The sequence below is a fragment of the Mustela nigripes genome, chromosome 15, assembly GCF_022355385.1.
Source record: "Mustela nigripes isolate SB6536 chromosome 15, MUSNIG.SB6536, whole genome shotgun sequence".
NCBI lineage: Eukaryota > Metazoa > Chordata > Mammalia > Carnivora > Mustelidae > Mustela > Mustela nigripes.
The window spans coordinates 71,999,513-72,012,532 of record NC_081571.1 but is presented as its reverse complement, the minus strand read 5'-3'; the positions used below and the strand labels follow the sequence as shown (position 1 = coordinate 72,012,532).

The window sequence follows — 13,020 nt, the reverse complement described above, 5'->3', positions numbered from 1 at the left end:
AGACCTAGGTCTGTTGGCATCCAGGCAGCATACCAGAGCTCAGCACTGCAGCTTTATAAGGAAAGCTCGAGGAAGTAATTGTTGTTCCCTCCCCCTGGTGTTTTACGTGTGTGTGTGTGTGCACGCATATGTGTGTGAGTTTGTGTGCCTGTGTCGCAGTTTGAGTGTGGTTTCACACAAACTTACACCTCCCCCCCAGGGATGATGTGGTGTGGATCGAGGATGGAATTCAAGGATTCCTGGATATTTTGGACAATATTCTTTCAATGACACCCCTAACTCGCCATCTCCTGATATGGGCCAAGGTCAAGGACACTGGCGAGTCAGCATTTTTCAACGTAGTATCTGAACTACAGCTCCCTCTGCCCCTTTCTGTTTTGCTGGTGTCCCCAAACTAGCACAGTGCTCCCAAGGCCCACCTTCCTGGAGCCAGCCCTTGCAGATCCTGTTGGAAGCCTGAGCATTTCCTTGGGAAGTAGACATGCCATAAGAGCAGAGCCCCAGAGCCCTGCCTACCACCATCCACCCTCATCCATCGACTCCTCAAAGTTCCCAGGATGGATTAGTTCAGGCAGGTCGCACAGGCTTTGGGAAGAAAGAACAGAGCCAGCTACGGCCTCTGCGGGCTGTGCCCAGGACTTTGGTGTGGTCCAGGTTATTGGAGTTCTGGTATTTATAAGTAGGGAAATAAATTATTTCTTGCCAGAGAGCTCATCTGTATCTGCCTTGATGGAAAGGGAAAGGCCAGTAGACGAGACTGGTACTATAGACTGAATGTCCGTGTTTTTGCAAAATTTGTTAGTTTAAACAGAATCCCCAAGGAGATGATATGAGGTGGGGAGGCCTTTTGAAGGGGATGAGGGTGTACGGGTGGAGCCCTCACGAATGGGATTGGTGCCCTTAGAGACCTCAGAGACCTGCCTTCCCCCTTCCACTATGTGAGGCCACAGTGAGAAGTCAGCAGTCAGCTGGAAGCGGGTCCTCACCAGACATCAGACCTGCCAATCTTGATCTTGGATTCCCCAGCTGCCCGAACCGGAAGGAATAAACGTTGGTTGTAGCAGTTACCCAGTTTATGACATTTTGTTGGAGCAGCCTGAATGGGGTAGGACAATTGAGATGTCTTGGATGTCAGGGATTAGATGTCTCTGTCTGTCTATGTATCACTGCACCGCATCTGATGTAAGAGTTACCCCTGATGAACAACGGCTGAGTGAACTGAGGCGCCTGGGTGGCCCAGTTGGTTAAGTGTCTGCCTTTGGCTCAGGGCATGATCCTGGGGTCCTGGGATCGAACCCTGATCGGGCTCCCTGCTCAGCGGGGAGTCTGCTTCTCCCTCTCCCTCTGCCCCTGCTTATTCTCTCTTGCAAATGAATAAAATCTTAAAAGAAAAAACAAATAGCTGAATGAACCTGAAATCAGTGGACACCATTCAAGAGTAAGAATGAACAGCAGGAAAAAAATGATCTAAAGTTAGAACTTGGGTCTGCACCTCAACTCTGCCACTTTATCAGTGTAACTCTGGGTGATTCACTCTTAGTACTTAGCGCATTTCTCGAAGTGCCATGGAGTGATTTATCCCTCTACCTGTGTGTGTGTCTCCACATGTATGGATGCCCGGAAAGACATTTACACCAAATGTCAACGTGGTTGTTTTAGAGATTTAGAAATTGAGTGGCTTTTCCCCCCTTTGTATTTTTTTAATCATATGTTTTTTTTAAATATCTGGTTTTTATTTTTATTTTTTTAATTTTTAAAAATACTTTAAGATTTATTTATTTATTTGACAGAGATCACAAGTGGGCAGAGAGGCAGGCGGGTGGGGGGGGAAATCAGGCTCCCCGCTGAGCAGAAAGCCAGATGCGGGGCTCCGTCCCAGGACCCTGAGATCATGACCCGAGCTGAAGGCAGAGGCTTCACTGAGCCACCCAGGCGCCCCTGAAATATCTGGTTTTTAAAGATAAAAATGTAAACCATATCCTAAATACTGTCCATGTAAACATGTAATCATATGCTAAAACAATGAAATCTTTCATATTTCTGAGCCTTTGAAATGGGTATTTGCAAAAAAAATTCCCATAAACCAAACCAAGTAATCATTCCTTCAGTTTCTCTTTCTAATTCATGTGTTAACTAAATAGATCTTTGTATTTGCTCTTTTAAGCACATAGTCTTCTACCTTTTTCTTTACTAATAAGTCTTGGAGGAATCTGTAGAAGGTAATCTGGAGACCACTGTTCTAAGAAAACATTGAAAAAATATATATATCACCTTACCTGGAGAAGCAGCAAATCTTTCGAAAACCTATTATTTCATAAAAACAAAACAAAACAGGAGAAAAGTTAATATTACAAAATGAGAAACCAGTTTACCTAACAAATGAGGTGTCTCTATGTCTCATTAATTTTTTTTTTCTTTTGAGAGAGATAGAGTGCACATGCGGCAAACACAACTTGGGGGGCTGGTGAGTGGGAGGAAAGGGCAGAAAGAGAGAGAGTGGGGGAGAATCTTAAGCATGTTCCACACCGAGGATGGAGTCTGACATGGGGCTTATCTCACAACCCTGAGATCATAATCTGAGCTGAAATCAAGAGTCAGATGCTTAACCAACTGAGCCACCCAGGTATTCCTGTTTTATTAGCATTTACATGTAAAATTAGGGGAAAAGCTAGCAGTTTTTTTACGGAGTCTGTGATCATTTCTCTGCTTTCCAAGTCCTGGGGCGTCAGACGGGTTCCAAACTGGGTGGCCCTTTAATTCTCCAGCTACCTATAGTTCCATTCACGGACCTCTAACAATCAATAAAGTGCCACTTGCTCCCAAGTACTTGCTTAAAATACTACTTTGCAGCCATAAAGAAATTCTCCCAGTTGAAATTAGAATGCAATAGGTTTAAACACTTTACAAATGCTTCAAATGAGATTATGAAGCGAACCGGCATGGCATATATTTATCATACCAAAGCATAGGCACATTTTCCTTTAAATATTTGAGATTCTGTCTACAGTGCCCCTGTTATATTCATTCAAATTATTCTGATAGTCTAAAACAATGAAGCCTCTAAACTGGTGGAATGTTGCCAGAGGATTTCAACAGAGTTTGAAGGCGACCTAACCAAAAGGCATAGTTTAAATTGGCTTAGGGAATGAATGGGCTCCTTATCAGAGCAGCTGAAGGCTGTCCATAATTAACAGCATCTGCCAACATTCACAGGGCCCCATATAGAACAGACAGGCCCTCCAGCCCCGCAGGCAGCAACCTCCAGCTTCTGGCACCTTAAGATCCACCCGACCTCAACAAAAAGACAGTCCAGACCCATCACTGGACTGATACATTCTAGTGATACTAGCAGGACCACAGGGCCACGGCTAATTAATGTTAATTATCTAGAACAATTCTGTTCACATTAGCACGGAGGCTTCAAATTAGCCAACTATCATAAAAAATATAAAACACTGGTTATGGAGAGAAGGTTATATTAGTAATTTCTGATTTTAAAGTTTCTCTTGTGTTATTTTTAAGGGGCATGAACACGATCGGTTAACCTCCCTTTTATCTGTTGCATTCTTGATTTAATTCAGCGTGAATACTTCTGTATCAAGAGTATTAAATTTGTTCTATGGCCATTTTGGGTTGTTTCCTTACATTTTGAACACATTTCCCTCACGAACATGTACAAAACCAAGCCAAATCACACAAGTCCAAAGGAAGTTTCATTAAATAAATTTATTTGTTAAAATAATTTAACTCCAAATACAACTGTTGAATTTGCATTGAGTTATAACTACAATTCATGTTTTAATCGAAATGTCAAGGTTTAACAACTGACATTGTTACAAAACAATAAACTGTTGTTCAATTTTAAATGGTCAGTTGTATTAGAGCTCAGCAATTAACTGTGAACTATATCTCTGGGAAACCCCAAATCAATAATGATAAGTCTGTCTCCAAAACCCACTGCAGTCATTCTTGAAACCCTGATCAAGATTTAATAGATGCACAATGACATGTTAATTTAAAAAGAAAGAAAAAGAAAGAAAGAAAAAGACCCCCACAGTCTTTTTAACATTTGATTGGCAAAGGAGACAAGTAAAGCTTAACAGCGCGAACAACAACTAAAAAACAGAACAAACCAACAAGAAAACCAACAGCAACAAACAATACGCACTTTTCACATTCAGACATACGCTGACAACATTCCCACTGGAAAACTCCTGAAAACAAATGGCAGACATCCTTAGGCAACATTTCCTTATAAAGAAAAGCAAGTATCAGTAGTTTTACCACAGAAAAGTGATGGCAACTCCTAAGTGCTTAGTCAAAAGTTCAGTTCTAACTCTACAAACCAAAGGAGAAAATCATCGAAGCACCTTTCAATAGTTAAAATTTTATGTAATGCTTTTGATCAATGCTGGCTTGTTTGGTGTAAATGGAACGAAAGGAAAAGGCATCAGTTACCATCACTATCACAGCTTAAAAACACCCCCCCACCCCCCCAAAAAAAGATGCATCATAAAAGGAAGGAAAAAAAAACCTTCTAAAAAACGCTGCCTTTGTCGGAAGTGAAACAAGACAAAATGAAAACAGAAGAAAAGCTTATCACAAACAGCTAAAGAAAAAGTGGGTCTTTGGATCAAACCATAACATTTTTTAAGGCATGTTAGAAAACGTTCACGTAACTAGTTGCTCGTCTGATCAGGGCATAAAACCAACAGCGACGCAAGGTCACCGACTTTTCTCTGTAGCCACTGTGACATCATGTCACTTGACCCTCCTGTTCTTCAGCTTGTTAGTAACATCTCCACAAACACATTCCCTCAAACCCAGTTATATTCCTACCCGATGAAACACCAACAGGAAGAGCACAAGAGGGTTCCCATGTTTCTGGGGATCTTTGAGGCTCTGTCACTAAGCACGGAGGGCTGTGTAGAAACACTGATCAGGCAGCCAGACTGGTTCTTTGCAATGTCTATACAGTAAAAGCCCGCCTTCTTGTCTGACACAAACACTTCCGAACGAAAATCCGAAGGGTTAGATAATCTTTTCCACTTTAAGTTTTTGACATTCCTTTCATATCAACTTCTTTTTCTTGTCTGCATAGCAATCCGTAATGTAAAACTGTAGTCCTTTAGATGTTTTTAATACTTAATCTTAGTTGTCATAAATTGCTGTTAAATATGGAATTCTAAAAAAAAAAATCATTCTGAGAAGTTAGAGGCTTCAAATCTCAGCTGATTCACTAGCAAATATTTCTATTTCTGTGGACAAATCATACTTCTTGAATCTCGGATTTCTCTAAATGTTTTGAGTTGAATCAACTGTGACATACAGAGCTTGGTTCCAAGAAAACAGGTTGGAACTTTCTGTCCTGTAAACGAGGTGCTTCCCCGTTGGGGGTTGTAAGAAAACACTACACTGAAGAATGCAAATATTCACAATTCAAAGCATCTTTCACGATCACGGCCTGGTTGTATCCACGAATCTGTTTTCTCATCTGTGAAAAGCACTATCTACCTTTCTGTTATCCTCTAAACTCAATGCCAGTTTACCAAACACCTGGGAGCCAGCAATGATTTCCATAATGTGTAAAAAACAAAAACAAAACAAAACAAAAAAACCCTACACAAATAATTTAAAAGGAAAAAAAATGCTTGTGATACACTATATCCTGCAGTACGGAGTCTGAGTATAGGCAATTATCTCTGACTTGTGCCAAATTCTTAGGAACAATAAACACACATGCACACACAAACACACACTCTTCGCTCAGGTACACACATAAGACCAGAGGTTACTTGCACAAGTGTGTGAAGCCAACAGAACGTGAGGCAAGTACGGGGATCGCAGGCTCAGTGACAGTGCAGTTCCGAAGGCCAAATTTCTCTCCAGAGGATTAAGCTCAAGGTACGCTCTTCAGCATTTACAACTCTGAAATTGGTTGAAAACCCTTCTATGCTTGATTGTAAAAACTTAGGAATAGGTTTTTCCTATGCCATTAGTCATGCAAATGATAACTACTTCAGGGCTATGAAAACCAAAAGTGCCAGAGCTCGGAGCACCTTTTCAAAACAAAATACTTACTCTAGCTTTATTGGCCACTTCAGTAATCAGGGCAAAATTGTTATAAGAAAATCTTTATATAATTCCCCAAGAAAATTAAAGATAAAAGGTTTTTTTATGGGATTTTTTTTTGGTCCCTTGCCTTCCACCCTATAATTTACGTTCTACTTTTAAACCCAAATTATTTCCCATGGTTATTCAATTTTTCGGTGCCTGCAGTAAAGCTCTGCTACAGGAAACTTGATTTTGAAAGCAGGTTAGCCAAGAATCACACCACAACCATAGCCCTTAAAGGCAAGAAGGACTTTGCTGCTTTGATGAATGTAAAAATGCAAGATATTTGTACTGTCCTGTGAGGTTTCCGCAAATGGGAACGTGTGGATGCAACATGGCTTCATTTTCCTTACGCGATGGTACTAGTTCATTGACCAGAACACATCTTGCGAGTAAGGCTAGGCAATCTTCCCGTGACAGTTGCTTCCTTCTTGTTCAGTAAAGTGATTAAGACCACCCCTGCTTCGGGAACAGAGGGTGGGCTCGGGGTTTTAATGGGGATCAAACCCTCTTGAGAGCCTCCATCTTCTGCAGCCAAGCAGGTGGTTTTTACACATTCTAAAGCCAGATTCTGTTCTTCTACACGACCTGTTCTGACTTCTGCGCGGGTTAGTTCTGCGTCACAAATTAGGATAACATCTACAATTAAGCATCAATTTTGAGAAACGGGAATATGTCAGCTGAGGGAAGATTCACTCCCTGTAATGCTGACGGCAGGCCAGCTGTTGTTAACTTACTTGACGGGATACATTGGTTAGAAGCACTATCTCCAGTCCTGAAATTCAGTACTCTCCTAGGAAAATATTTCTCCTTTACTTAATTTTTCTTTTTTTAAGAAGACAAAATATTTTAACTGTAAGCGGTCATAGGGATTCTTCCGGTTTCTCTCTCATGGTTACTTTTAATTTATACAATAGTTGCTTCTGTCAACCCAGCGACAATGCCATCATGGCTTCTGGAGGCGATCACCCTGTAGATCGATCGGCTATGCCTTAAAGTTGCAGGTGCACACAGGAGACGGAGGACCGTGGTGAAGACCGGAGTTCCTGAACCCAAATGTTACTCAGAGATATCAACTGACAACCACTGCTCGATGCTGAATGGGGGGGGCTGTTTCACTGTGGATTCACACCACACATCCTGCGCGCTCCGCAGTCAGGCAGACGAGGTGTGTGTCACCTGTGGTGGCAATGTCACCTGTGTGTCCTGTCCAGGACAGCCGTGTTCGAATGCTATTGTATGTTACATGCAGAACAGCATGGGTCGTCTTTGTCGGGCTGTGCCGCATAGTTCATCTGCCTCACGATTTCTGCAAAGAGTTCATCGACCATTGTTTTGCTCTTGGCGGACGTCTCCATAAAGGGGCAGCCCCACTCTTCCGCGAGGGCTCTGCCTTCATTAGATGACACTTCTCTCTCACTTTCCAGGTCCACCTTGTTCCCCACTAAGATGACTGGCACTTTCTCATACCTGCAAGACAGTAAACGACACACATGAAGTGCGGAAATCAGCAGGAAGTTCAGCGGCCAAACCACATTTTCTCTTTTTTCGTTCTATTCTACTACACATTATTCCCTTTCATTGAGTGAAAAATTTTTTGCTTCACTTGGCTTGACATCTACCTGAGGGCATTCAGCAGCAGAAGTGGATCATAAATGGGTTTTCTGAAAATGAGGTTAATTCATCAATTATACATCTTTTAAAATCAATTTACCTTTCCAGATATATTTGGAAAATCATTCTCAGAATCGCAGAGTAAGTCCTGTTAGGTGGATTAATTTTAATTTTTTTCATTCTAAGAGAAGCTTACTCAAAATTCAGTTGATGAGGTAATAGCTCTACTGAGTAAACAAACAATTTATAATTGTCAGCAGTTTACTCTGTTCCATAGACATCCTGGTCATGTGAAAATAGTTCCGGGATGTGAAAAAAGATAGGAGAAATCATTAGGAGAGAAACTATCAAATAAAACTACACTCTGTGCCTTTATTAAACTGTTGTAGATTGGCCAGTTGAAGGACCATCATGAAAATCCTTTTTAGCCTGATAAGGATTAAACTTTTCAATCATTAGCTTTATTTGATGTTGTCTCTTTTTTTCCTTCTTGAACAGAATGGGTGGGTCATAGGCAGGAGGCTTGTGTCGCCTTCCTCCCTGTCAGAGGTAGAAACCTAAGCCCCACTGAACTGTATTTAAGAGTTCGGGCCTGATGTGGATGGAACTAGAGGGTATTATGCTGAGTGAAATAAGTCAACCAGAGAAAGACAACTATCATATGATCTCCCTGATATGAGGAAGTTGAGAGGCAACGTGGGGGCTTTGAGGGGTAGGAAAAGAATAAATGAAAGAAGATGAGATCAGGAGGGAGACAAACCCTAAGAGACTCTTAATGTCACAAAACAAACTGAGGGTTGCTGGGGGAAGGGGGGTCAGGAGAGGGTGGTTGGGTTATGGACACTGGGGAAGGTATGTGCTATGGTGAGTGCTATGAAGTGTGTAAATCTGGCGATTCACAGACCTGTACCCCGGGGCTAATGATATATTATATGTTAATAAAAAAATAGAAAATTATTAAAAAAAAAAAAGTTCGGGCCTTTGGGAGGTGATGAGGTCATGAATGGTGCCCTTTTGTACCTAGAAGAGATAGGAGAGCTCTCCTTTGTCCCTACTGCTGTGTGAGGACACAGCACACAGATGAGTCTATGAACTAGGGACGCGGACCCTCATTGGACCTGGAATCTGCCAGCGGCTTGGTCTTGGACTTCCGGCCTCCAGAACCACAAGAAATGAATTCCTGTTCTTTAAGCCACACAGTCTATGGTATTTTTGTTATAGAGCCAGACAGACTAACATAAGGGGACTGTGAGTTACAACATGAACAGGATCGATTAATAAAGATAAGAAATGATATGAAAGGTTAAGCAAGAAGAAAGGCCCTACATCATATTGGCACCTAAAGATGATTCTCTTTTCGATGCTCACTCCCCATTTAAAAATACATGGTGCTATGCTGCATGTTTATTGACTATTTTTGTTTACATTTGTTGTAAGAAATGTTGCTAATATATTTTCATAAAGCTATCGTTTTTACTCTAAACACCACTTCACAAGCTTCTTGTGATTTCACAGTAAAAATCAATGCGTGCCAGTGTGTGTGTGTACTGTCCCCTAAGCAGGGTGCATCTCTAATAAAGGAAGCAAACTGCAAAATCGCACACCAGTGATAACAACCGTGACTGGACACAGCAAATCGGCTGGAAAACCGTCAGGTGGTCGAGACTCAGAGTTTTATTTTTTATTTTTTTATCATTCAGGAAACTGATTGAGGGTCGGTGGTTCCGATTAGTGAGAATACTTGCACAGCTCTACCATCCTGCTCAAACGGGTTTCTCCCCTCACTCTAACTTGTAAAGTAAACTACATTCCCGGCAAAGGCTCACTTTCTTCTGGGCACTAGATGGCATGGAAAGCGGTTTCAGCAAAAGGGCACGCTCCAGGCAGCGTGCCACGTGGCAATCTGGAACATAAAAACAACTGAAACATGTGTGGGGATAACAGTATTGACAGTTAATCTAGAGCTTGGGTAGCATTTCTGCAGGAAATGGATTTGGACAATTCCCACTTCTAGCAGGGACTTTGTATGAATTTATGGGGCATCGACTGTGATGTCGTCCTATAGAGTGGTTCTGAAAACAGGACACAAGGGTCTTTTGCACCTTCCAGGACTCTTACCTACAAACATCTCTGCATAGCCTGTGGACTTAGGAAAGACAAGTGGCAGCAAGAGGAAGCAGTGTTACAGACCCCATGGCCGCTCTGCACACAAGCCCTCCCGACCCGCTGTGCGGAGAAGCCTGGCAGGAGCTCCCACCGCCAGTCCCCAGCAGGACAGTGTCACTCCCCTATGTGACTTGCAAAGATGTAACTGCGTTTCTTTTTTTTTTTTTTTCATTTTTCTCAGGAGTATAGATGCCACAGTATGTTTGACAACACTTGGTTTGGCAGTGAGTTTAACATAAATATTAGTACAATTTGGTTAATGTATTAGTTGAATTTAATTAGGTTAAAAGTAAATTTCAACCTCTGTTTACAAGACTTAACAAAATAGACAGTGATAAGACATCCCTTTCTGTTATGAGGTAAGCAATACCTATTTAAGAGAATATTTTTTAGTTTAAATACAGTAATACATCGTGTTTTATTTGTAAAGAGGCATTTCTTACACTCATTAAAAAAACCACAAATAGGGGAACCTGGATGGCTCAGTGGATTAAAGCCTCTGCCTTTGGGGTGCCTGGGTGGCTCAGTGGGTTAGGGCCTCTGCCTTCAGCTCAGGTCATGATCTCAGGGTCCTGGGATCGAGCCCCACATCGGGCTCTCTGCTCGGAGGGGAGCCTGCTTCCTCTCTCTCTCTGCCTGCCTCTCTGCCTACTTGTGATCTCTCTGTCAAATAAATAAATAAAATATTAAACACACACACACAAAACCCCCACAAATACATGGGTTTTCAAAATTCATAAAAATACCAAATCATTAACAGTTGTATGATACACAGTTTGAATCAAGAATCTTAATGTTCCCAACAGATTCTTCAAAGGTAAATCAGAACACTGTGAACACAGGTCCCTATGTAACGACATTTGATGACTGTCAAATGAAGATGACAACTTAGTATCAGGGAGCCTGTCCATCGTATCGCCATTTGAACAGTCAGTGGTCTTTTCTAAGAGCCAACACACTAAAAATGCTAGAGAGATCCAGACTGATATCCTCAGAAGACTTTCAAAGACTAAATAAGGTCTTCGGGGAAAGGTATTATGTACATTCCAGAAGAGCAGACGGTGAGAAATTTTTGTCTCTTTCTGTTAACATGAAAATATGACACCGGAGAAAAGATTCTAAAGCAGGATTTGGAGGCTCAGCTTCCAGCCCTGCTTGCGGAGACTGCGAGACTGGGGAAACCATTCACTCTCCTCACCTGCGTTTCCCTTGTCAGTAAAGATGGAGAAAGAGTATCTGTTCCCACTCACCACGCGGGCTGCTGTGAAGCTCAAGAGACACCCTCGAAACGCGTGAGTACCCCACCCCTGCAGGGCGGCGCTTCTCTCCCCTCCTCCCCCTGCTTCTCCTGGGGTCAGAACAAGAGAAGCTGATGGGGGTGAGGAGCTCCTGGGGACCCACGGGCAGAATAGACTGACCCGGGGTCACAGATGGAAGCAGCCACCTGCCACCAGCCTTCCCTGTCTCTGGACCCCATGCCCAGCATGAGGGTAACCGGGGACAAGCAAAGCAGGAAAGCCTTCTCCAAATACAGGTATCCATAGGGGAAGGGAACGTGAGCCTTCGGGTTGGGATGGGAGAATGGGTCCCACGTGTGGGGTGAGATGTAGAGAAACTGGATCCGCGTGAAGGCAGGCAGGTGAGGAGGCAGAGGGAAAGCAGCAGAGCCTTGCGCTGATGGAGTCGAGGGGGGCGTGGGGAAACCGTCCGCACTGGCTGGTCCAAACGGTGTCCTATAACACCAGCAAACGATGCCAGGCCAGGACTCAGTCCCAGAACTGCTTCCAACTAGCTCTGTGAGTTTAGAAAATTAATTCATCCCGTGGCTCTCCAGTTTCTTGAACCATAACGTGAGCTGGATTAGGTCATTTCTAAGGGGCTCTTGAGCTAAAAATCAGAAGCTAGTGGGCTACTCCCATAATCACCCCATGTCATTTACCCAGCAATTGCTGAGAGCTCAGCACTCTTCTCACCATGACCCCGACAGGCTGATCTCTACAAGGGATATGAAATGCACAACAGGACTAAGGCCGAAATGTAGGGGAAACCTCAGATCTCGTTGGGGACAAGACCACGCAGTAGAGGCTTCCAACTCTACCAGTGGAGCGACTCTGGCCAGTGAGCTGGGACTCGGAACCTCAGCTGTGGGACAGTCTCAGCCGTGAGACTGCGGAAGGCCCTACTGAAAGCCGGCCGCAGCAGCGTCAAGAACTAGCGAGAAACAATCAAGGCATCATATACTGATGCATCCGCTTAACACACAATTATTTGATAAGAGCCTACTACGTGCCAGACACTGTTCAAGACACTTAAGATACAAAGATCTTTGCCCTCACAGTGATGACAATCTAGCCAAGGAGACAGACATCTGACAACAAACACAGTAAATAATTCCTGAAAGGGGTCAAGTGCACTGGAGGAAGGAAAATGTAGGTCTGGGCGGGGACTGGGGCACAGGTGCGATTTGAAATTAGATGACCAGGGTAAGCCTCGCGAAGCTGGGAGCGAAGATGTGACGGAAGTCGGGAGTTTGCCTAGTGGCTGCTGGGAAAGAGCATTGCAGAAGGACCTGGAGCAGACAGTATGGAAGCAACCCTCTACTGCAGGGAACTAGCTCACTGGAGGCTAAAGAGAACTTGGGAACCTGGGTGGCAGAAGTGGCCTTGGAAGACAAATGGGACATTTACGACAGGGTCAACTCTATTATTTAGGAAGCCGAGGTGGTGGGGTAGCAGGTGACGGCAGTTCCCTGTTCGAGATTTGTTAACAGTCCTACAGGTCACCTTCGATTCCCCCACCACCCCCTGCCAACATCATTTGGGAGTGAAACCGAAGATGCACAATTCCAACAAATATTCAGTGGCCGAATTGCTGTTAACCTGATCATGAGGATAAGCACCTTGTCCACGTCTTACACACCAGCTGCTTTCTCTTCAACTCGAGCAGATCTTCCTTGACATTTTTCTTTATGAACACAAGCAGGGGTACGGTTACGCGGCTCAAGTAATCTTATTTATGTCTGGAGGCTGCAGACCAACTCGTTTTACCAACATGTCTTTTCATACTGTTTCTCGTATTCATGAGCAGGATTACATAACGTACTGATAAATAAAACTGGTTCTTTTA

The 13,020-nt window shown here is 43.2% G+C and overlaps 1 protein-coding gene across 1 annotated transcript in view; it reads right to left on the bottom strand.

Moving 5' to 3' along the window:
• Positions 1-3,707: 3,707 nt before the first annotated feature.
• RAP2A (RAP2A, member of RAS oncogene family) overlaps positions 3,708-13,020 on the bottom strand; it is a 35,431-nt gene continuing 26,118 nt past the window's right edge. The window contains exon 2 of the mRNA XM_059377741.1: positions 3,708-7,584. Coding sequence (XP_059233724.1) covers positions 7,347-7,584 — 238 coding nt within the window. The 3' untranslated portion in view covers positions 3,708-7,346. The remainder of the gene's footprint in view (positions 7,585-13,020) is intronic.